The 25,459-nt window shown below is 41.1% G+C and overlaps 1 protein-coding gene across 1 annotated transcript; it reads right to left on the bottom strand.

Moving 5' to 3' along the window:
• Window positions 1-12: 12 nt before the first annotated feature.
• On the bottom strand, window positions 13-24,579 carry GTF2A1 (general transcription factor IIA subunit 1). Its single transcript, XM_050897316.1, has 9 exons — window positions 24,431-24,579; window positions 16,948-17,049; window positions 14,996-15,203; window positions 12,468-12,532; window positions 10,214-10,289; window positions 8,244-8,377; window positions 7,048-7,368; window positions 4,806-4,895; window positions 13-433 (listed from the first exon to the last, which is right to left on the bottom strand). The coding sequence occupies exons 1-9, from the start codon at window positions 24,458-24,460 to the stop codon at window positions 326-328; spliced, it is 1,134 nt and encodes a 377-aa protein (XP_050753273.1). The 5' UTR covers window positions 24,461-24,579; the 3' UTR covers window positions 13-325.
• Between the last annotated feature and the right edge of the window lie 880 nt (window positions 24,580-25,459).

Raw genomic sequence — 25,459 nt, forward strand, 5'->3', positions numbered from 1 at the left:
GGGGGGGGCAGGACAGGACGGGACAAAGCCTTACATGCTAAATACCAGCTGTAGGTACCTGTATGTAGAATTGATAATTAAGGAATTCCTAACACACAAAACCAGCTCCCAGACAATGCTATAAGCTGCTACAGTCCATGGCTTGCTCATCTGAAGTAGTGTCTTTGTTGCCACATTTTACCTTTGTTCCAATACTTTTGTTTATTGTTTATTTCTGATGTGCAGATACACATTTTGATTGGAGTATACGTCCAAGTCTCAACCTTTCCTGCTTTTGATTTTTTTTCCTTTTACAGGGAGTTTTTTTTTTTTGTCTTTTAAAACTTCACCATTCTGCATCCCCAATGGCTTTGGAAAATACATAATCTCTTCCGTTAAGATTCATGATGCCATCTTTGAGATGAAATTTCCATTTGTTTTTACTTCTATGAATCTAAAAACAGGGAAAGAAGTTGAACTATTACTCTGCATCAGAAATGGGTAATAATGTGTAAGTAAATTATAAGGGCAAGAAAGAATGAAAACAACTATTAGACATACATTACTAAATTACTGCAAATATCTTGAAAATCAATTCTGCATTTAGCCATGAAAAACAAAAAGTAATTATGCATATAGCAGTATTTTCTGTTTTCATTTTTTAAAACCAGGGACAGCAACTATCACAAAACCATGCAAGTACAGAGGCATTCCAAAATCCAAAGCATATAGTACATTTTTAGAGGTGGTTGGAAAGGAAGAAGCAGAGAGATATATCCACCTGTGCTACTTTAATTTGATTAAATTATCTTTGATTACAACAGCCACAAAACTCCACTTGAAAGCCAGAAATCCCCATTTCAACCACTGTAACAGAAAGACTAACGTTTTAAACCAGCCCTGAAAGGGTCAAACACTAAGGTTTATTATTTGCACCTCTTGTCTAAACTCCATTCTGCATGAAAACTAGTTTATGTCATGTATAGATAGATAGCAGGCCTATTCAACTTTCTACTTCTAATGTTAGAGTTTGACTCTGGGTTTCCGAAAGTTAAGTTTTGGTTAAAAGGCAAGTGGATTATTTAGAAGGTTTTCCGTCTGAAAATCTCTATGGTACAAAATGCACAAGTTGATATAGAATGTATGTACTAGCCTTATATTCTATAATTTCTCCTCAACAGTGAGTCATTGTATGTGATTTACATTCCAGATCTTATCATAAACTGTCAACTGAGAAAAGTAACATCTCCAGTATTGGGGATGATGGCATGAAGCTTCAACTTTAACCTACAGTCTTCCCGGTTAAAATATTGGCTCTTTTAAGGCTTTGTTTAAAAGAAACTTGTAAGATTAAGCTGGGAGATCAGTCCAGCTATTTGCAACAACCCAAGAAATACTAGGATGGGGGGGGGGGGGGGGGGGGGGGGGGGGGGGAAGGTGACATTCATTCCATTCTTGCTCCCCAGGGAGCCAATATTACAGGAACCTGTGACATAATGGATCTTCAGGTTCTAATGGATATTCCTGTTGACATAGGATAAGACAAAGAATAAAACAACAGTTTTATTCATATTCTTTTTACAAAAATACTCCATACAGAAGTAACTCTTCTTTCTTCATGCATATTCCCAAACAAATACTACCTGACTACAGGAAGCAGGTCGACCAATGTGGTGAAGGAGATCAGAGAAGATACAAGGACAAGAAATAGTTGTAGTATTGGAAGACTTCAATTATCTTATGCCTACTGAGTAAACATCAATGTGCAGCATTGAGGCTGTTTTAGATACTATACAGTCAAGTCCTACTTCATAAAGAAGCTAAGTCAGGAACCCACAAAACACAGTCCTTTTCTTGGTTCAAGACAGTGTGCAGGGCTTACATTAGAAAATATCAGCAGAACTAACAGCAACTACGTAAGACAAACATTTTCCCAGGGGTAATAAGTAGTCAGTAAATCCACTAGAAGAGCGTTTAACTAAATTTCTGTTCTTATGTTTAATTTAAAACTAAAGGAAACTGAACAAAATTCAGTCTAAAGGTAGAAGAGTAAATTTTGCAAAAAACTAGGGAAAAAAGAAATCCCCCCCCCCCCCATACTGTAAGCACAGAGCAGATAAATACTTGCCCCCTATCAAAAAGGGCATCAGAAAGACCAAAAGACCACCAGTACAATTAAGCAGCAGGACAACAAGATATTCAAAGAAAGCAAACATCTTTCAGAAAGCTGAAATGCTGTCCAAAAGAGAAAAGATTATCATAAACTTTTGCAGATAAAACATAAAAGTGTAATTAGGCCATCTAAAAAAAGCTAAGAAAATTTTACAAAAGGCACAAGACCGAGGAAACCTCATTGCAATTTTTCAATTTCCATCAAGGACAGGAAGTCTTACCATCTACTATTAGTGCTGTAGAAACAAACAGTAAAGTAGCACCGGAACAGATACGACCATAGCACTCAATCAATTATTAGTACTACTGTTTGGTCTGTGCTCACTTTTAGCTAACACGTCAATGCCAACAGCAAATAAATGAACAAGGAAAGGTCTGGCTTATGTACTCTACTTGCCCTTCCAAATGGCATTCAACAAAAATCCCTCATCAGAAGCATTTGAGCTGCTATAAGGTAAGAAGGAAGGTCCTCAGATGAATAAATAACTGAATAAAGATGGGAAAACAAGGGTAAGAACACTGTTTTTAAAGTGAAGTGAGATCATTCCAGAAGAGATTTGTGCTGGCTGGAGTCTGCATGGTTTAAGAATTCACTAATCATCTGGAAAATGACAAAATGTCACTGATGATACAAAAGAACAGTTACTGAAGAGCTGCAAAACGATGTTACTGCCCTAACTCATTATGTAACAAAACAACGGTGGCACTCAATGTATATGAAGGTAGTAACGATGGAAAAAACAATTCCAGCTTACACGGATAGAAAAAATGATGGGTTTCAGTTGACAAGTCAGGAATGAGATCCCAATGTTCTAAGACTTTTCCAGGAGAACATCAGCTCTGTGTTCAGTGGGGTCAAAAGCACACATGAACTACTGCAGAACATTGCTACACTAATTAATAAATTGAAGGTTCACCTGTGTTACGAATAGCTCTGATCCTCCCTCAACCTTATCTACCTGTATCAAATAAGATACAGAAGAATAAAACAGATCTGGAGAATGAAAGTAAGAATAATCAAATGTTTGGACAGCTGTACAAATAACAACCAAGCAAAGTGTAGCTCTGATTTCAAAGAGATGACTGAGGAGGGTTATGATGGTCTGCAATATTATAAAAGGCACCAAGAAAGCAAAGAGGAAACACTCTTCTAAATAAAGAGCTAGGTGTTATCATATGAAACTAATGGGTTAAAAACTAGGTAATTCTCCACACATCACATAATTCATTTATGAAACTTCTTGTCATAAGACTAAGTTTACAAGGATTCAAAAAAATAATCAATTTCTGACAAATCAAGGAAAAAATCCTCTGCTGGCCATTTGATACAAAGCCACTATCTCTCCCTCAAGAGACAGTCCACAGAAGGATGGTAAAACGCTCTACATGAGCATCGCGACCTGTTTGCCCTTGTCTCATTGTTCCAGAGGCACCCACCATCAGCTGATGCAGGACACGGTGCAAGAGGGAACTCTGCTCAGAACAACTGAGCTGATCCTGTGTACTTTTAGAGAGACAAACTGTACAACGATTGTTTGATAAATGAAGTCCTTTCAGAGCACGTGGCACTAGAGGTTAATGACAGACACTGTTTCCTACTGAGTTCACATTCTTAACTTTTAAGAGGGTGAGAATTTCAGAGTAGTTCCTGTTGCTCAGCTTTAGCAGCTCCCACCAAGCTTTTCTGACTGCTATTCTGAGGTCCCTCACTACGCTCGCAAACTGCCTCGAAACTAACAGTTTTGGATTACAGTCTGGAGGAGACAGATGGCTGGGATGTAGATACTGATACCACTTTCCTCTATCTTAAATTCTCTGTTGAATCTGATGACAAGGCTAAGCAGAGTCTGGGCATAACTGCAGATTTTCTAACCAAGCCATTCTTCACAATGTTGGAGTTTTTATTCAACAAGCTTACAGCTTTTTTCTGCTTCAAAAAGGATACTTATTCAGCATAGTCCAATTAATCTAGCATAGGAAAAGAAAGGAAATCCGCATTGAATAATCTTTCCACATACTACCTCAGTAAAAAGGTGTCTGATATCCTCTAGACACATTTAAAACAATTCCAGACATGGATGAATCCTTGCATATTCCAGGGCAAATACGCAAGAAGAAATTAGTCATTATAGAGGAGGCAAGAGTTCAGCAGAATTTAAAGCAAAATAAGCAAAAGCATTCCACATTGCCATTTCAGTAAAGAATGCATAGCACAGAAAGAACCTTCTCCTCTGATAACTATTCTGTCATCAAGAAGAGATGTTTTTAGTGATCAAGGAACAGTTTTCCACAAGTCTAAATCATAATGACTACTTTTTCTATTCATGGCCACAGCAAAAGTACAAACTTACTTACAATAGTTCAATTCTCCTGAGCCCAGAGGACTGACCTTTTGTTAAAGGTCACAAAAAGACATGATGAAGAAAATGCAACCAAATTTTCCTAAGCTTTACTCATGACCAAGTTTAGTACAAACATGTCACACAAACCTGTTTTAAAAAAAAAACAGTAGCTAATTCTTATATTACCATTCACATTATAATCTTTACAGATTTACCTCTACTTAACAGTCATAAAGATATTACTTAAAAATTATGACTTGATAGGAAGAACAGAGAAAGTAGAATTCTTGGATTCTGTTCTGTAGAGATTACCTTATCATACTGGCACACCACCACATTTTCCGTATCGAACAGTTCTTGTCCTTCCTCATCACTCACATCATCTTCACTGTTAAGAGGCTCCTGAAAGAAACACATGCAAAAAGTTATGCTGTTTAGTAAGATCAGAGCTGTTACTTTGATAACTTACTTGAGGCTACAATCTTGTCTGTGAACTACAGGACCTAAAATGCATTTGAGGTGGGGAATATTAGGCTTTCCAGCAGAGGGCTGATGTACGTACACTTCCTTCCTGCCCTCCATCCTGAGATGTCCTTACCAATTTTAGTCTGGAACTTCAGTGTCCAGGCCAGATTCTGGGCACTGCAGCCTTTTGTCACCACAACCATTCTTGCTCCTTTACTGTAAATGTTCTGGTGTTTGCAATCTGTCTTTACAAAAAATTTATCATTACGCAGATTTTCATTTTTCTAAAGCATCTAAGCAGTGGAAAGGCGACGTTAGTCACATCACTCCCTATGTGCCAGTAAAAATAGAAACTCCATGACTTATTCATATTTGATGTATCACAAACAGAAACAGACCTCAACACATGCAGAAAGTTTTTACAGGAAGGGTAGAAAAGATGCTTTAAGATGATCTTGCATAGATACGCACAAAATAACTTCTCCAGATCTTCCAGAATGTATTTTCATGTCCCTTAAAAATTACTTTCATTTTTTCCTCTTTCTGCTAACACTGTTCCAGCAGAAATTTTTTTTTTTAATCTCATGTAAATAACAAACATTTCAAAAGCTAAAACCACCTCTAATAAATGCAAAACAACTTTTCTGAAGTCTTCTGTATAATCCTCATCGTCCCACCTACTCCCAAATATATAAGCTAAATGGGGGAGACACTAGTGAGAGAAGAAAAAGGTGTACTAGAGGTCCTAATTCCTTCCAAAGTAATGCTATATTCAAGTCACTTCAAAAGCTTTAAGGAACTGATCCACTCATTAAGTAACTGCTGATGAACCAAGGTAGCAAAAATAACAGGAGATCTCTGGCATGCTGATAATAGTCTTGGCATAGAAAAATATTTCCACAAGAATGCTAGCATTAAGGCACTATTAAAGAACACTTAGTATTTAAGCATGATGACCTATACTTAATAAGGCAACTATTAAAACATTCAAACTGACATCAATGCTGATCAATATAATGGAAAAGTGATGTGAACCCAACCTGTAAGTTATAACAGAAAAATACTCTTAGGCATCACTGTAGATGTACTACAGAAAACCTGATTTAACTCCTTGATAAAAATTAGAAGTTTTACCTGCATATACTGCATGTGTGATGCACACTGAAATGCTACATATGCTCCTCATATTGGCACTTTAAATGGAATCTTAAAATAATTGGAAAGGCTGCAGAGAACTGTGGAAGTGATCTGACAGTGCAAAATGCATTTTAGGGATAGATTTAGGGAGTACCAAGTTTCCTGTCAGAGACTGAAGTAACTACTTTTAGCTTATTAGTATCCCTCCCCCCCCCTTTTCTTTTTTAAATTTCTTATTCTTGTGGGGCTTTTTGGTGCAACACACCAAAACTTAGTAAGAACCACTGGCTCAAGTCTGAAACCAACCAATTCAAAGTCTAAATTAAGCACATATTGTTAAGAATGCAACAAGTTACGAAGAATATTCACTCCTGCTCCGGTCTCCCGATTTCGTTAAATCAAGGTCAGATGTGTTTCTAGAAGGTGCTTTACAACCGTATTTGAGTTCTTGGGCTTGTTCTAGTGTAACAGAAAGCAACGGAACGGTCAGTGAGACACAGGTCAGACCACATCTATTGGTCCCCTCAGTGAACTAAATATAAGCTCTCCTTTTTGTCAATCTTCCTAACACCTTGCTTTTGTACACACTCAGTCCCAAGTGGAGTTGACTATTTCTGTTTGCTTATGAAGGTTTCATAATTTCATGGCTGACCTCCCCATAACATCAGAAATATTACTGCTGAAGTTTTTAAAAGGGCATTCACAACAATTAACAGTTTTTGTTGTGTCCCCCACCTTCCCCAGCTGCATTTCAATGTGCTTTGCTAATACACACAGTTTCCACAACTTCAATACGGTAAAGAACTTGAAGTACAAGGATAAAAGTTAATATATTCTCAAAATTATTGGAATATAATATTATTTGAAGCACACAGTTTTCTTTCAAATATTGCAAAAAAATTTAAATGAAACACACGCATGCTCCAGTCTTCTGAAATAATGTTAAGTTTACCTCTTCAACTTGGCCATCTTCACCCCCATCTTTTTCTTTGTCTTCCTCTTCATCATCGTCATAGTCTTCTTCCTCATCTTCTTCTTCTTCAGACGATGTGTCCCCTGCTCCATCAACTTGGAGAACAAGTGGTGCTTGTGGTTGTGCCTGTTGTTGTTGTGGTTGCTGCTGACCAGCTGCAGGAATCTGTGCTTGAGCTGGTGTCGGGGCAGCCACTGTTGTAGGTATGACTTGTGTTTTATTTCCTGTAAACAGGATCTGCTGAGGCTGAATAATCACTCCTGTCTGCTGGGAAATCCCTCCAGGAATAGGAGCCAAAACCTGATGGAATATCATTGCAAGTACTGTGGCTGCTAATGTAACAGACTACCACATCACTTACAGAAAACAATTAAAGCATATCAATCTGACTTGCACTAATTAGAGAAACGAGTTACAAATATTCCACCTATATCAGATACATAATTTAATCTTCAATAGCATACCTTCTTTCACTACTTGGTGTTCATTTTCCGCATTTTGCGTTGCTAAAGCTAAGAAAACCTACTGTCTTTCCATGCTAAAATGCTAGCACTAACACCATACCTGAGTTCCAAGCACAGCAGAGGAATGTTTAAATTCAAGTAGAAGATTATTTTTAAACCTTCTCTATAAAACATTTAACTTTAAACTCTCTACAAATTGTTATTCATGCTTAAACTGCAGAACTGTGACACAATGCTAAATTCAATGCTTACACAGTCTGGACACACAGTTGATGTAGCTGAACAAAAATCCTTGTAAAACATACTGTATTCACTACTAAAATAATCAAGGGGTGTGCGTGTGTGTTTGTTTTAGGTATTTTCTTCTATATGTTATGTGACACAGAATCATTTTAACCGATAAACAGATTTTTAAAAGGATGTAGAGTAGGATTATGCACATAATATAATTGTCATCAGGGAACGCACAAAAGAAATTTTAAACTGCAGACAGTCAGAATTTGGCAAGAATAAAAGTGATATTGAAAAGGCCATTTCAAAATTGTTCATTTTTAAAAAACACACTTCTTAACACAATTCTCTTCTTTTTTTTAAACATACCATTTCTGACTTTGTGTTCTATTTCACTTTGCTCACAAAAATGCAAGCCTCTTTAGTAATTACTAGAATGTTTTTTCTTTCAAGTGCACCTATTCAAAAATTTTTCTTTACCTGCTGTATAACAGGTGCTTGTACTCCACCAGGCTGCATTTGCGGTATGACCTGCTGCTGTAGAACAACTGACTGCTGTGGTTGAATGATATACTGAGCTCCATTTGCAGTTCTAACTACTTGGAGGATCTGGCCTGTAATAAAATAAATATCAAATTAATCAAATGTAGAAATTAGCTTTTAAAATTATCTTAGTTTTGAAGCTTGTTTCCTGGAAGAACACCAATGACAATTAAAGGAGAGCATTTATGTTTCACTTTCACCAGTGAAAAGATACTATGCTATAGCAGCTGTGTCAGAAACAAAGAACTAATAGGGTTGTTTACCATCTAAATACGATCGTGAGGTACGCAATCCAAAACTAAGTTTACATGCGCAAGCCAAAGTCTAATCCTTTAACACAGCACAGTATTTTAAATATTAGCTCGCACTTACGAACATACCTCATGTTTCAAAAGATAGATTTTACAGAAAGACAAATGAACATACACCAAAATAGGAATACAGGTATTCACACCACAAAAATTCTATCCACTGCTAACACTGTGGTATTTCCAGGATCCTGTCAGACAATGTCCTTTCCTCAGATTCTTTTCCCTCCAATTACCACATTACAAGAAATTCCTCCATGCATAACTGTCTTTGCAACATGATCGTGCAGTTGCCTTTTTGAAAAATCTATCCTTACACTTATTATCCACCTCTCCTTTCTGTTCCCATAATGCCTGTACTCAATTTTCTTTTATTGTTCTATAGCTTTATCATTTTATACCTTTCCTCACTTCACAAAATACATTTAAGACTCACACACCTTTGGAGATGGCCTCCAACTCTGAAAAGCAAGAGCTAAGATATATTCCAACATTAGTTTTTCACATTTCTTATCAGAAAAATGGAGGAGGAGGAGAAATTCAATTAGATAATCCTGAACTTCATATATTTCCCCCAAAGACTGATTTTATTTCCTGCTCTCCCTCCACAGCAAAATGCAAAGCCCTATTTACTGAAATAACTAAGTACATCCGAAAGGACTACCCTAGCCCCTTGTTTAAGAAAACATACTATAAATCTTTGTAACTGAAGAAAAAAAATTATGACTCTAACAAAAGTAACAAATGTGAGCTGCAGATTATTCTATGCTATGACAAACACAGATGTGCTTCCTTAAAAATTGGAAAGATTTGAATTTCCAGAACAGCTACACATTGAAATTTTATTTCAACTATCTATCTATTAAACATTCAAATGTTTAAAGCAGGGAGATTAAGTCCCAGGTCATTCTGAGCAGACTAGATGAATTACTCTGGCAAAAGCAGCAACTGATTCTAGAAAATGAACTTTCTCAGATCTTCCTTTACTCTGCACACAGAATAGATCTAGAATCAAGCTTATAAAATCAGCATAATACAAAAGTACATGAAGCATCAGATATGCAGTTCATAAAAGTAACATTTAATTATATTCTAAATGTACAGCATGACAGTATTTAAAAATTATAAATCTAAAATAAAATTAGTATTGCCAGCAAAATTAGAATCTCCACTGTGTGTGCTTAGCAGGTACAAGAAACCTTAAGACATTCCTCATCTGAAGTTACAGATGAAGTGATCCTGCTCTCTTATAACCAGTCTAGTATTTGTGCTTAGATCGTGCACCACAAAGCTCAGAAATATGCAAAGGGGAGAGACAGCAATGCCTGTCTTCTTGCTTCATGCGCTTCTCTAAAAAGTGGGGAAAACTTGCACAAAATCTAACCCACACCACTGTTAGGTCAGAACCACAAGGTTCGTAAGATTAGCAAGTCAGTGAGCAAAAGAGTCCAGGAGTGTAGTGAAGAGATTGTACTACCTTGTAAGGGTCGATCCCCAGGTTCTGCTTTTTAACAATATATTGCAGGGAGTAAACCCCAGAATTTCTCCCTCCCAAGCACCCTCAAAACCATTGTTTGATCTCAATGTTAAGACAGTTACCTGAATTTGTAAGTATCTGCTGAACAGGAGTAACACCAGCAGGGAGAGCCAATGTAGCTGCAGTGGCTGCAGCACTCTGAAATACAAGAAAAGCTTTTTAACCACAGACGTTATTGCCAGTCTTTCATCTCACAACATACCGCCTGAAAATATATACCTTTTTATTGCTGTTTACAATGTTTGCACACAAGTTTCTGCAGCTATTGAAATGCAGGCATTAATCAATTGTACATTATACTATGTATAAAAATTATTTTCCTTTGTCCTTAAGAGGAAGAAGACTGAAGCAACAATCACTAAGCATCACAGCCTAACCCAGCTCCACGTGGTTTCTTGGTTTATCTGCAAGCTCAGCAGATTTTTTTTCTCCTCTGCCTCCTCCGCTGATCTACTAATAGAGTACAATGCTGCATTGCTTATGTGGCAATTTTACTTACACTTTTTCAAAGCAGCTAAAGATATGGGCCTACAAACCTGAAGAAACATAAGGTACTGAAGCAATGATCACGTTCACCTGTCGTTGTTTTCACAAGGAGTAGTAATCAGGTTTGCACTTTTCTTCATTCCATAAATTATTTGCATTTCAAGTCCCAGATAGCACAGCTCTTTTGACTGAATATATGCATATAGTGTACTGACTTGTTCACAGAATGGCTAATTTTTTCTCTCAAGACAGCTGGTTAGAAGAGAAAGCCGAAGACTCTCAATGGGTGATGATTTGAACTTACAAGGAAACTGAATTCCAACACAATTATGGGAGCTCCAAACACAAAAATCTGCATTAAGTCCTTAACTCGCAGAGGGAGATGGACTTCTCCAGAGGCCTCTCCATTGCAAGGGTCTAACTTCAGCTGCCTATGGAAAAGCCTCCCTTTCCCCACTATAAAGGAACCATGGCCGATTACTCTTTGCTACTGAAAGGATTTAAACTTTATTACTGGGTAGAGTGCATACTTCCTGTTTATAAGGAATATGATCTCCCTGTATTGACTGCTCAATATACTAGTTACAACTGCCAAAATTAGAGACCACCAAGCAAAACTGAGAAGTGCTTGTCTGCATCCTCACGTCCCAGACAAATGCAGATGAATAAACTCTCATTACTCTCTGCCTTCCAAGATATTCAAGCTCTGTGAGATCCATTCTTTAATACCAACTTAAATTTTTCTAATAAACACATACAGTAATTCCAAATTGATTCTGTAACTATTTACTGAACAGTAGTCTTCTGCAGTATACAATTCATCTACATTTTGACAGCAGCAGAGTTTTACAAGCATGGCGTACTCATTTTTGCAGTACCCATCAACAAGATCTAACTGAATGAGACAGAAAAAAAAAAATGTTTAACTGGACTTCGGAAGTTAGAAATCACATTGAAACAGCTGTAAAACATGTAAGAAAAAGGTAGGTGTCAATGTGCTCTCAGCCTCTGGGTAAATCACGCTATTTGAGTAACAGAGTTCAGGTTCTTTTCTATAGTAAGGTCAGCAGGTAATGGAGAAGTGAAGACTAAGCAAGCTGCTGCAGCTTTGACTAATCGTGAAACTTTGTTTCACGTGCTTTTACCATGAAAGTGGTAAGAATGTAATGAATTCAGGTCTTAATACACATATTTAACTCGTATTAGCTGTTTTCATCGCTTTGCAAGCAATTTTTTTTTTTTTTAATTAAGCCAGGGCATTTTAAGCAAGATAAGATAATGAAAATTAATCTCTAGAGATAAAAACTGCAAGAAAAGGGTAAATGACTAGACTCAGTTTTATATGCTATTACAAAATTAGTGAATCAAATTAATGTGACCAGAAAAGATCGATGTGAATTGCTAAATAATCTCTCATTTGATATAAGTTTAAGTTTCAGAGTAGTTACTGGTTTTTTTCGGCATCCAGCAAATACAGTATGCTTGCATCAGTTAATAGTGTTGTGTTGGTATATGACAAGCACATCATCATGCAGATTCATACCAACAGTACTCCAATTTCTGATTTAAAAAAAAAAGTTTTGGTTAAACACATTTAAAGCAGAGGATCAAGGTAAGTCCTAGATTTGTTATCAAAACTAAAGTCCTCGATTACTGTTCCTAGATTGTCAGTGCAGCAGCAAAACTCAGAAAGATGGCAGACAGTTTTACCAGTGTGTCCTAAATTACTTTTACGCATCTGATGACTAATACCGGATTTGTGTTTACTATTTAATCAAAACAACTTACATAATGACAGCGTATGCATGTATAAACTTCTGCTTTTCTTACCATGCCCGATGCATTCATGTGCGGTATCAGCTTGGAATCTGGCACAATAACCTGCTGCTGAGGTGCTAGAAACAAAAAAAATAGCATTTCATGAACACTACCCAATCTGCCCAAAATACCATCCAAGCCAGAATAACTTAGAAAAAGTATCACCCAAACATCAGCTGAGCTTCGTAACAAAACAAGCTACTGAGCAGCCTCTCATCTTATTAAGTTTTAGTCTCAAGACAATATACAACTGCAGCTCTGAGAGGCAATATGGCTATTTTGGCTTTACAGATCTTATTTCAAGGGCTTCAGTTACCTATTCTGACCCCAGGTAAAGCAAGATTTAAAATACATTTCTGAAATTAAAGGTATTAGCAAAATGTTGATAAACTTGCTGATGTCCAGTATCAGAGTTCTCCAAAAACATCAATTGACAGGGGTTAACTCTTACAACAGGCTTAAGCAAGGATTGTTGCAGGATGAAGAGTATGTTAACAGGATGCAGCAGTTAGCTTGAGCTAGGTCTACTTAGCATAGCTGTTAGCATAAGCCCATGATCTTCGCTGTCTTTCTAATGTAGCAGAAGCAGACGAAATATGATCAACCATCTGTCCCAAACAACAAAATAGTTTTGGGGTGCTAAAGGAAATAGATAGCTAAACTATGCAAACAACCTGTGGATCACCTATAAGTGCAAAAGTGTCCAAGTCTATGGAACAAGCAGGTTGCCAGTGCTAGTGTCAGTGACAGTAAATTGGAAAATGACAGAGCAATTTGAACAAACTCATCATCGACAAGGTATTCTCCATTCAATCCTGTAACCAAGGACACGTAAGAATACTGGGGATAACTGAGAGTTTCTGGAAAAGATTCTGAGGAGGGAAGCCCCACAACCTTGCACCAAGATCTGAGGCCATCTCTCCGACTTTCAGGGAACCCAGGGAGGGCAAAAGAGCCCAAGGAAATCTCGTGACCCTGTGCCAGGACCACACACAGGACAGCAGGAATCACCATGCTGATCATCCTGATCTCTCTCTGGGACCGCACCAGGTCGCGCAAGGAACTACTACACCATCTCCCCCATGGAACACTGAAGTCAAGTCATTCATAAAACTGCATGTCTGCGATTAAAGTGCTTTGATATCCTAATTTCATTTAGCCTCCACACTGTCATTTGGCCACAAGCCACAACATGGGGCAACAATAAATCAGTTTTAAGTGTATCACTACAGGCAGGATCTTATTCTACCCTAAGACACAAACGGGAGGACAGGGACCTCCATATTAGTGGAGGGAAACCTGGTCAGTAGAGTCACAGCTATTCAGCTAAGGAGCCCCTAGAGATCTTGGCGAGTAGACTTTCCAGGCTCTGCTGGCTGTAAATTAAGCAAAGACACCTGGATCATTTGAAGCCACACGTATTTAGGGGTCTTAATCTCAAAATGAATTTCATCCCAACAGTCAAAACTGATTTATGTTCAGCGAAAATACAAAGTACTGTAAGAAGACAAAAACAAAACAAAACAAAAACCCCAAACCCACACCAAGGAAAAAAGCCCCCACAACAAGTTCTTGCCACACCAGTTCTCTTCTGTTTTGAATATATGGTGGTTGGGTTTGGGTTTTTTTTTTTTGGGGGGTGGGGGGGAATCAACTCATAGCTATTTTTTGTGCCGATGACAACATAGGTTCTGATCCATGAAATCTGATAACAAGACTGAAGTCTGTGACTGACTACCACAGATAAATATTTTATGCCACAATTTTAATAGCACACTGAAAACTCAATTCAAGCATTTCACAGGTGGCAGATTTGTTTACACAGCATATATGCAGTAAAATCCAGTAGTATTTATCTTAGTTTTCAAATGAGATTGTAATTGGTGCAAATGTTTCCCTTGAATTATTAATGGAGAATACACAAGACAGTAATTACAAGAAACAATACTGTTATGGCTAGCTAAAATATACCTTGAACATCCACACCTACACAGTGTGCAATCTTTTAAGACCACAAAAATACCCAGCCATTATGCTTTTCACTTGAAACTTGTTCTAACATGAAAAACCATCTCCTATGTATACTCAGACTGTTATACAAGTATGTTTCATGTCCTAGCATACACTTATGCTAAACAACAATATATTTTTTTAAATTAATTCGCTCCTAATGACATTACTACCTTATGACTAAATTGTCAACTGCATATGTGTACTGGCTTGAAATTACAGAGCTGCTAATGGATTTTTGACAGAATCTGAAAGTCGTGTATTCTGAAAACATAAGTTACGTAGGAGATGACCACGAGAAGAATTCAGCTTTTCCAAAACCTGCTGAAGAATATGACTACCACAAATACCAAGATATTTTTCGCCAAGACAGCTCTCTTGACCCATTAAATAGAGGCAAGTAGAGACAAAGTTTACCATAAAGACACAAAGTTATGCATCAGATAAACATCCTGCCCTAGATTTAGAATATGCTAAGGAGTTGGTCTAACTTGAGTCTTTTGCCAGAGAGATTAGAGAGTAAGTCTGACCTTGCTGAGACGCTGGAATAAGGACCTGTTGTGGCTGAGACTGCTGCTGCACAGTCTGCTGTGGCTGAGGTTGTGTGTGATGGTGGTGGTGATGATGCTGCTGTTGCTGCTGTTGCTGCTGCTGCTGTTGCACCTGCAACAAAAGCTGCTGCTCTTCTGAATGGAAGCCATCTACAGCCTTGGACTGCATCAGCTTGTTCTCCCACAGCTAGTTTGGAAAAGGAAAGAGAAATCTCTGTGTACAGTTTTTACTCAACAGGATTTTTAACAATATAAAGACTGTACTCCAAAATCAAATTTGTTTTCACTGTTCATCTTGTGCAGTCTACTTGGCCAAAAAGCCCTTAGGCAAATACAGACTGAAGAGATAACTCCACAGAGGTAATGTTTTAAGAAGAGGAATTAAATATCCCTTAAGAACTGTCAGTCCAAGCTTAAGCTTCTTTCTTACTTCCAAGTGTGGAAGATTCATAACAACCCTAACAGAAGCATGAATAGACATAAACTGGTAACTTTAAATTAGCCTTCAAGTTTTCACTTCTCTACATTCTTTCTTTCTTTCTTACCTCTTTAATCACAAAAATAATTCTTTATTACAGCTTTCCTCCAGCCATTTCTTCTTGGAATTCCTCAATAAAAGTTGCTTGAACACTACTGCCTCGTAACACACTTCAACAGAAACTACGAGTATACCTAAGATAATGCCTCTGTACAAGCACTTACACAGTTTCTACTGCAATATCAAATTCAGTTTCTCCAGCCCTTCAGCTCTTGATGTCAGCTGACATGTCTCCCAAGAAAAGCCACAGATGCAAAAAAAGCAGCTCTTGCAAAAAGACAGCAAACACAAGTATTCCATAATACATCAGAGTCAAAAAGACTACAGGCACCCAGGACTCCTGATTTCAAATCCTGCTTAGGGCTCCCTAAGCCTTCCTCTTCAATACTTCGTTTTCCTTCTTGTCTCTTTCCTCAGTCTTTTCTGACATCATTTGCAGAACACGTTTGTGACACAAACACCAAGGTACTTTTCTTATAGCACTCACACCATTTCCACCCAGCCAGGTCATGGTTTCATGGAAAAAAGTCTTCACCTGTTTCTGTCTAGCCAAACTCACAATTCCTTTCCCACTCCATCCATTTTTTAATACTTCAAAAATACTGGGAGTGCGAGATGTCCTACTTTCTGAAGAAGTCCTTATTCAACACCTGAGATAAGCAGGCACCTACTTTCCCAGTTTCCTTTTACTCTATTTCTTCCTGGGTTCCCCCCCCCCCCCCGCCTTTTCTCTTCCCTTTTGAAGGGCTTCTTTCACTCAGGAAGAATTTGAAGAAAGCCACAGGAGACCCATTAGAGCTCAGGTCAACATACTGCCTTTCGTTTGGATCCTTGGTAACAGTTCAAACCCACTGTATGTAAAACAATTCTGAATCTGAGAGCTTCAGAAAAGTGTGATGCACACAGTGCAATTTATTACATGCCACCCCCGAAAACCAATAATTCCACAAATCACAAACCATACACGCAAAAATCTGACAATGCATCTGACAATGCAATCCCTCTTCTTCAGAAAGACAAAAACATCAAGCAGAGCAGGTGTTTCATTTTTCCTGCAGAGAAAACTTAAGAATTGTCTGTCTCTAAAATAAACACATTCTCGCCTTTCTTTTTTAAAGAGGTAATATTTCAGGGACTGAAATAACACTGTGAATTCAGATGCCTGCTGTTAGTTTATGTCAAGTTTGACATGCCAGATTAGGGAAAGTGAACAAGGTGAGCAGACCTCTCTATACAGCAGTGTAATTCAAATGATATGGGGCTACAGATATGCAGATTAATAGAATGCTTAGCTAACTAAAAATTAGTATTTTTACTGTGTACAACAGTAAGCAGATCTGAAAACTAATTGCTGCACTGGTCTATTAAAAAAAACTTTTAAGTTGCAACTTACTGTTTTGAGTTCCATAAGAACTTGTTCATCCACTCCTTCATCCAGAAAAACTTCTCTGACATCATTGATGACATCTTCAATCACAGACCTGTACAATTTAGGCTTTAAAAAAAAAAAAGTAACTAGTCAGTGTTGTTTTGAAAGAAATTTATCACTTTAACGTTAAAATAAGATTTCCCCCCACAAAAAAACTCTGAAAACTGCATTACAGAATACACTGCATGTTTCCGAGTGACTAAAATATCCAAGGAGGTATAAATCAGCAAGAACAGCTCAAATGAGATGAAAAGGGAAAGGACTGTTCACTATCTTTTGTGACATAACTATGGCACAAGAGCTTTCAAGCCATGAGGAGTGTAATTCAAAACAGAGAAAAGCACTTTGTTTTCCATTCAGTAAATTTGTTTCCTGCTTGCCAATGTACATACTGAATATGCAAAAATATTTGCATGTGTGCAAAATATTCACGTCAAAGAACGTTAAAAGTTCAAAAGGATACTAAATACAGAGAAAAGAAACTTGTTAGTGCTTGCTACTTCAACAGGAACTAAATATGGCTCAGAATGATCTTGAGCTGAAAAACACTGAAGGCTCAGAAAACTGGAAGCATTCATGTGAATGTCCTGCTCTTCCTTATGCATCTGTTTATAGAAACTACTGAAGACAGGATATTAGGCTAGACAGACTTCTGTTTTCAATCAGTACTTATGTTTTTACATTAGAAATTTTTCAGGGCGAAATATTACAAATACATTATTATTCTGTTACGCTGACTTCATGCCTAAACTGCCAATGATAAAATGAATTGTCAATTCACTTTAGGTTGCCAAAAGAAGTTGTGGAGTCTCCATCCCTGGAGATACTCAAAAGCCATCTGGACGTGGTCCTGGGCAACTGGCTCTAGGTGGCCCTGCTTGTGCAGGGGGGTTGCAAGATGACCTCCAGAGGTCCCTTCCAACCTCAACCATTTTGTGAATTTTAAAATGCAGGTACAATTTTAAAAAGAGAATGTAAATACTTAACCTTATCAATTAAAGCACAAAATTTAATTCATAGGACCATAGGATAATTGCACTATGCACATGCTGTACCTTTTAAACAGTACAGCTTGGACTCTCTACATACATCAACATGAACCTCAACGATATTTTGGTTGGGTTTAAATATCTGTGCTATCTCATTGCAAGGTAGCACTATGAGCTCTACATTAGGGTTGCTCAATCTGCAGCCTGTGAACCATATATACTTCACTGACCAAGACCATTCCTTGGGCTGGTGACAGACCATTTTTAAATTGATCTGAAAGTAGCTACAGCTTTCTGTAAGCTGACATCTTCCTCTACCCCATTCATAACTTCCTTAAGTAATAAATCCCAAACGATGCCACGCACATCAGATATGTTGTATATATGCAAAACAATCATTCTACACTCGTGCAGTGCGTCTGGCACCCCAGGAGGGCTGTGCCTTCAATACACACGCAGAAAACCCACACCAAGCATATGCAGTTAGTCCAGCAGTGCTGGAACTACACAAATTTACTGCACGCACTTGAAACATTTATTTTATGCATATGCAGTTGCTTAATGCATCCCACAATTGTTGAATTTGTTACAGATATGCTAAAGATTATATGGCACACGTTACAAAATTGTTATGCCTATATTATGGAATAATGGAGGGGGAATAGCAGCACATGATTTACTAGTCCAGGAAAAAGCTGAGTGGCCAATAAGCACAAAAAGAAGCTGAATACCTTTGCTTTTAAATGTTTAAAAAAAAAATCCAAACCCAAAAACCTTAAAGAAATGCATTGATATTACAAGGGGAGAAAAGAACCTATTTGGAAGCCTAGAACTAAGAACTGAGCAGTCTGATGGCTGCTTAGTGCACTATGTCCTTAGTGTTTAAAACAAACTCTGCATCTGGGCATACTCAAGTGATTTTTCTTACAAAAAAACCAACCAACCAACAAAAAAAGGGGGGTGGGGTGGTGGAATAAAAGCAAAAAAAACCCCAGCAAAAACCAACATACCACTCTGTGTTATTAACCACACATCAATATTTTGGCAAATAGCATGCTATCAGCTCCCTGATTTTTTCTTCATTTTACATTTCATCAGTTTGCCACTTCTCAGCTTAAAACATGCTGCTGCTATCAAGTAGCTGAAATGTTAGAATTCATCCATTTGTTACTTGTCTCTCCAAAAAAATTTCTGGCTTCAAGTAATATGCTAAGTTTGCCGTCCTTGCAAACTACATTTACAGCACCTATGTCCAAAACTTAACTTCTCCAAAAGAAACAAAACATACCAGACTACCTGCAGATTTTTTTCTGTCAAAACAATGCCACATGCTCACGTATCCAGGCTTCAAGTACAGCACTAATTGTGCTTAGAGACATTTGAAAAGACTTTCAAAGTCATGCTAGGAGTTTAAATCTGCATAGTGAGTAACTTAGAAATACCAAGCATCATTAACAGGATTATTTTTCCACTTAGATTTAATTCATAGCAGATGCAAAAAGACATTCTACTTAATAATATTAAGTCCTATTATTTCTATAAATAAACAAATTGCATAAAGCTTATACGATTCAACTAGCACAGAAATGCTACTTAACCGATTCCATATATTGTTCCTTATTGTATTAAAAGCATCTGTTTCTTAATGCCAAAACCACATTCTGCAAACAAACATGCTTAACCTCAGGCATGTGAGTTACTTTACTTAAGTCAAGAGAACGACCTGTATGTCTGAAATCACAATCAAAATTCCTGCAGGATGGAGACTGCATTTTCTCCTTAAATCCTCCTCTCCTTAAATCACCTATTAGGTCCACGTTTCTAATAAAACAGATTTTACACAAACAGGCCCTAATAATTTCCACCAGCAGTTACCTCCTCCTATCTCCACAGTCAGGCATTTTTGTAAGGTTTATTCACAAACCCTCCTCAGACTATAAAGCCCTAGGAAAAAATATCAACGCTCAGATACAACAAACTGACCCTACAGCCCAACGGTCTGCTTGGGAATGTTTCCTTTTTTCCCTGTGTAGTAAGGGAAAAAACAAATTCAAACAGCAGGATACTGGTTTCTAGCATCCAGCATTAGTTTAGCAAGAGAGCAGAAAGGCAGGTTAAGAGCATAGATGTTCACTCTGCTACTGACACAGCGTCCTTCCGCACAACCTCCAACAGCCCAAGCAAGCGGCTAAGCCCCCCAAAAGACAACAGCACCACAGGGGTGCCGTGAGCCTAGTGCAATGCAGGTTAACGAACCCACAAGCAGTTTGTACGTGCATTTATCTCTCTGCATGAGCCACACAGTGCACTGGATCTAAAGATGGGTCAGAAGTTTTGGATGCTGTTCTAATCACGCAGTATCACAATATATGATATGCTCATGGCTGTATGATTAGAAGGAAGGGAACAGAGAAGAAAGTATCTGCACACTTATAATGAAACAGTGTCTGTCTGATTTTACCTATACATGTTTACATAACACTCAGAAAAATCCTGTCCGGTTGAAAACATTCTCTTGTGTACACTCTTACTGAACTTCCAGCCCAGGTGGACACAATGCCCTCCACAGAGGGAGCAGCAATGCCTTCAAGAGCTATCCATAGCAGAATTTTGAAGAATATCACAGAACACTCTTTTCCTATCTCAACAGAGGCAAATCCAGTAAAATTACAAAACAGCCTTAAGCCCTGGTCTTTAAAAGGAAGCACACTGTATTGTTTTAGATATACACTAAGTGTTGGCTTTAAGCATTATTTATATGATGCTCAAGCTGTTTACACAAACCACCTAAGACTCTGGAGTTGAATGACAAAACTATTTTCATACACTGCTTAACAATTACTGAACAAGTCTAAAGATGGGACAGCAAGTGAATTAAGCTTTTCAATAAATTTACGCATTCAGTCAGAGAAAGCAATGAGAACATAGTGGAAACTTTAAAGATTGCTATTAAAATAATTATGCTTTCATCTGGTTTACATTAAAGTGCCTCCCTCATAAAGAGTACATTGCTGTAAACTTCGAGCTCTTTTAAGAGCAAAATACTCAAATCACTCTTCAATAAACACTATTCCAAACACTTACTATAAAGACAACAATTAAAATTCCTGATTTATTAGCTACAACCACAAACACATAAGAAAGATTTGAAATCTAGTACTTCCCACTCTGAGAACATAAGGAACCGATTATATTTCACTTTCTCTGTGCATCTTGTAAAGAAAACTCCGAGTATGGTGAGACTGCTATACACGCATACACACTCCAAATCCGAGGAGCAACCAGCAAGCTATTTTAAGAAACGCCACATGCCTTTGGGGGCTTACACTTCCTACATTCCTTCAGTTTCAAGGGCACAAAAACTGCATCTCTCTCTAATTATCATCACAACACTTGGCATTTCAGCAGTTTGGGTTTCCAATAATCAACACATTACAGAGCAATACACCACGGCAGGCTTTGTGCATTTGACAGCAGTTTGTTCCCGGTTGCTTCTGCAGTTATCCCTGAAATGTCGCTAATCTTTCTCCTTGTCTGTGCAGTTACAGCTGGAAGCTAGCTATATGACAGCTAGAAGAGCACACTGTAAAGGTAACCAGTTTTAGTCACAATTACATCAAAGATGTGTGTAAAAAGAAGTAACACATATAATCTACATTGTAAGCATTAAAATTTGAGCTTTTTTTATGTTGTTGTGGACTTTTACAAATAAATTACCTTTGTCACCTACAAAATCTAATACTGCATATAACTGTTAACGTCTTATATTTGTCCTTTATTAGGAAGAACAGATTTCTAGCAATTCAGATTCGATCGGATGCTGACGTGATACTATGACACATCACGCTCAAAGTCTAGCTTCCTAAAGTTATCACCTGGTTGCAGTATTTCAAAGTGTTCCTATTCATCTTTGGTAACCCTAGGGCAAGCACTGTGATCCTTGCTATTGAATGAGACCTGAATTTGACAAAGTTGACCATGCGCTGTTGCAAGGTTTTACTACTTAATTGAAAATTGGCCTAAAGCACACCTATTTGAAGCAGGCTCATTTTAAGCTTGGCTTTTGCTATTCCAAATACAACATTCAACCACAGACACCTTCCAAGAGATTTTTACAGAAGTTATGTCAGTACAGAAATACAGCTGAGAGAAAGCAAGTCTTAGTATATTGTTGACTCAAAGATATTTACAAGTACGCTGAAGATTATTCAATATATACACATTTTGCTATTCAGTACTAACTTGGTCGAAAAAGAGAAGCAAACCCTCTAATTTACTATACAGAAATAGATCCTTTTCTTGCAATCAAAAAATAAAACCCGAAGTTTATAAACAGAAGGACAACTAACAGATTCAGATCACGCACATTCGATATGCATCCTACTGAGTAACAGCCCCGCGTGTCAGCTGACTACTTTCTTAAAAATTTTCTGATACAAATCCTGACAAAATATCAAAGCAATGATGCTACTTTGCAATTGCATGACCCTAACTCACAGGCAGGTGCGTAAAATTTCAGATTTGGAAAGGAAAACTAGGATGCTTCGCATTTTCTTTTGTATACTGTTTTGCAGTATACCAAATATTGTAATTAAACCAAATATTAGTGAAAATTCTAAAACCTTAGCTCTGCCTGGACTGTAATAAAATATTTGTACGCTTCAGTCACCAGAAACGCACAGAAATCGTTGAGCAGTACATGTGGCCCATGACGCACAGACAAAACTTTAATATTAAACATTACTTTTAGGGCAACAGCTGTAGTCAGACCTTGGCAAAGCGCCATAAAACAAGTACCACATCTCTCCTTGATGTACTGGCTAAGAACCGCTTAAACTCTACTTTCCCCACCCAGCAGAAAAACTACTTCGAAGAGCTTATGGGAGCACAGGAACGTGTGCTAGCTGTATGTTAGGGACCAAAAAAAAAAAAAAAAAACCAAAAAAACCAAACACCAAAACAACAAAAAAAAAAGAAAAAAGGAAGAAAAAGGTAAACTGTTTCAAATGCACGAGAGGATGAAAACCGTCTTTGTGCAATGCGTAAAAGCAAGGGAAAGTCCACTTACACCGGCTAGGAGACACCCCCCCCGCCCCCGCCAGAGCCGGCAGAAAGCACCACCGCTCCGCAGGCCGGTGGCGACAGGGACGGGCGGCGCGGAGGGAAGGGAAACCCGGCGAAAGCCCGGTCGGGATCCGAGGGACAAGCCGCCCGTCTCCCAGCCTCCGCCGCGGACGCATGCACCTCCCAGCCCGCGCTCCGCGGCTCGCTCCCTATTTAAAGGCTGATGTGGTGTTTAAATGGAGAGGCGGTGACGTGGGGCTGGAAAGCACCTTCCCATCCTAGCAGAGTCTATATTAGAGAGCGGCAATAGCTCTATATAAACAGGGCAGCCACAGGGAGGAGGAACACAAGGAGCAGGGAGGCAGAAAGGCAGGGGGAAGCCATGATGGATCTGAGAGCCACAAACAAGGGGGCCGAGCCCGCCGCCGGGACGCCGGGTTTGTCTCCTCCAGCGCTTCGGGGCGGGGGTCGCGGCCGGGGGGCGCGCAAGGGGGAGAGGAGCGGAGAGGAGAGCCGCGGCCGGGGGGGCTCGGTGGCTGCGCAGGTTTGTGTGACTGCTTGTTGCAAACCTCTGTGAGTACAAGTGCAGCAGCGAGCCACCCGCCAAGGTGCAGAAAGCACGAGAAGGGAACGGGGGGGGAAGAGGTTTTTTTTTTTTTTCTTTCTCTTTTTAAAATAAATACTGCCTCGCTCGCCAGAGAGAAGTTAAGGGCTTTCGCCCGGCTTAGCCGATCCGGCCGGGCTGGGATAAGTGCTTTTCAACCATCGTCTCCTTCTTATAAAGCAACATAAAATGGCTCCAGCGGAGCCCGGGCGGGCTTCGCCGCCACCGACACCACAAAACCGAAACCTGGCTCGGGCGCCGCTTCCCCTCGCCCCGGGACGGCGGCGGCGGGGCGGGCGGCAGCGCCCGCGCTCCCCCGCCGCTCGCTCCGGCTCTCGCCCCTTCCCCGGGCGGCTCCCTCCGGCGGCGGCGGCGGCGCCCCCCGCCCGCCAGCCGTCCCCTCCCCGCCAAACCCCCAGCAGCGGGCGGCGGCGCGGCCCCGGCCTCCCCCGCGGGGCTCCGCCGCCCGCCGGGCCGCCCCGCCGCCCCCGGGCCGCCGCCCCGCGCCCCCGCTCCCGCCGCCCACCGCTCCCGCCGCCCCCGGCTCCGCTCTCTCCCCGCCGCCGAGGCGGCCGGCGCCGGGCGCCACAAGTTGGCTCCCCGCCGCGGGGGTGAGGCTGCCCCGCGCCCCCCGCCGCCCCTTCCCGCCGGGGGGGGGGAGGGGGCCGGGACCGCTCGAGGCGGGCGGCGGGAGGGAAGGGAGTGCGGGGGAGGGGGCGGCGGGCCCCGCCGGCCCCCTCCGCCCGCGCTGCCCCCGGGGCCCCCTCGCCCCCCCCGACCCAGTCCTTACCACGGGGTTTGTGTTAGTCGAGCTCGCCATGTCCCGAGCCCCCCGGGACGCCCCCAACCGCGGGGGGGGGAGTCGCCCCTAAAACAATAAACCTGCCCGGCTGCGTCCCCCCAGAGCCCGCGCGTCCCGCCCCGGCTCACGGGCAGCCCCGCGGCCTGGCCCGGCCTCGTTCGCCGGCCCTGGGGCTGCAGCCGCCGCCGCCAGCCGCCCGCTCTGCCCGCTTCGCCCCTTTATATAGCGAGAGCCGAGCAGCTGCGCGAGCGGCCAGGGCGAGAGGGGGACGCGGGCGGGGGGGGGGGCGGCGGCGACGCACCGCGAGAGCTGCGCGCGAGAGCGCGCCGGGCCGGGCGCCGTCACGTGAGGCGCCCGCCCCGCCGCCATGACACCTACTGAGGCGGAAGTAGCTGCGCAAGGGCGCGCGCCTGGCTCCCGCGCAGCCGGGCCTACCGAGGCGGAAGTCTCTGCGTGTCCGCGGCCGGCGGCGCCGGGGCCCCGCCCCTCTCCGCGCGTGACGTCATGGCGCCCGGGAGCCGAGCCGCTGCGAGGCGGTGCCGCCGAGGGCCGCCGCGGCCCGCCGGCGCCAGGCTGTCCCCGGGCCCGCGCCGGACCGGGACCGGCCCCGGCGGTTGGAGGAGGGCAGGCCGCGGGCTCCCGCGGGGCCGCAGCTTTTAAGAGGGAGACGACTGGGACCGAGCCGGCCCGTGCTGCCGGTCACGGCCGGCGCCAGACTGGGGAGACGTTAACTCACCTCGGCTTAGTCCCTGGGAGCTGCTTCCTCCTTGGCGGTCGAAAACCGCACGCACACCTGGCTCCTTCCGGGCAGCGGCGGCTCCTCCTGGCCCACGAGAAGGGGGTCTTCAGCCCTGCTTGGCCCGGCGAGCGCTGGCGCCTTCCCTCGCAAGCCGTTAAAGAAAGGCCCCGTGGGCCGAGGGGCCGCTGCTGTAGGCCACAGGCCCCAGACTGCTGCTGGGCTCTGTGCCACCACCTAGGCTGGTAACTGAGTCCAGAGCTGCGCTGGAAGAGAGAGAG

The sequence above is a fragment of the Gymnogyps californianus genome, chromosome 5 (assembly GCF_018139145.2).
Source record: "Gymnogyps californianus isolate 813 chromosome 5, ASM1813914v2, whole genome shotgun sequence".
Taxonomy (NCBI): domain Eukaryota; kingdom Metazoa; phylum Chordata; class Aves; order Accipitriformes; family Cathartidae; genus Gymnogyps; species Gymnogyps californianus.

Coding starts and splice junctions, on each gene's coding strand:
- GTF2A1 (XM_050897316.1), bottom strand. CDS start 24,460: ATGGCGAGCTCGACTAACACAAACCCCGTG. Junction 10,290..12,467: donor ACATGAATGCATCGGGCATG/GTAAGAAAAGCA, acceptor CTTGTATTTCAG/AGTGCTGCAGCCACTGCAGC. Junction 8,378..10,213: donor GCAGATACTTACAAATTCAG/GTAACTGTCTTA, acceptor ATTTTATTACAG/GCCAGATCCTCCAAGTAGTT.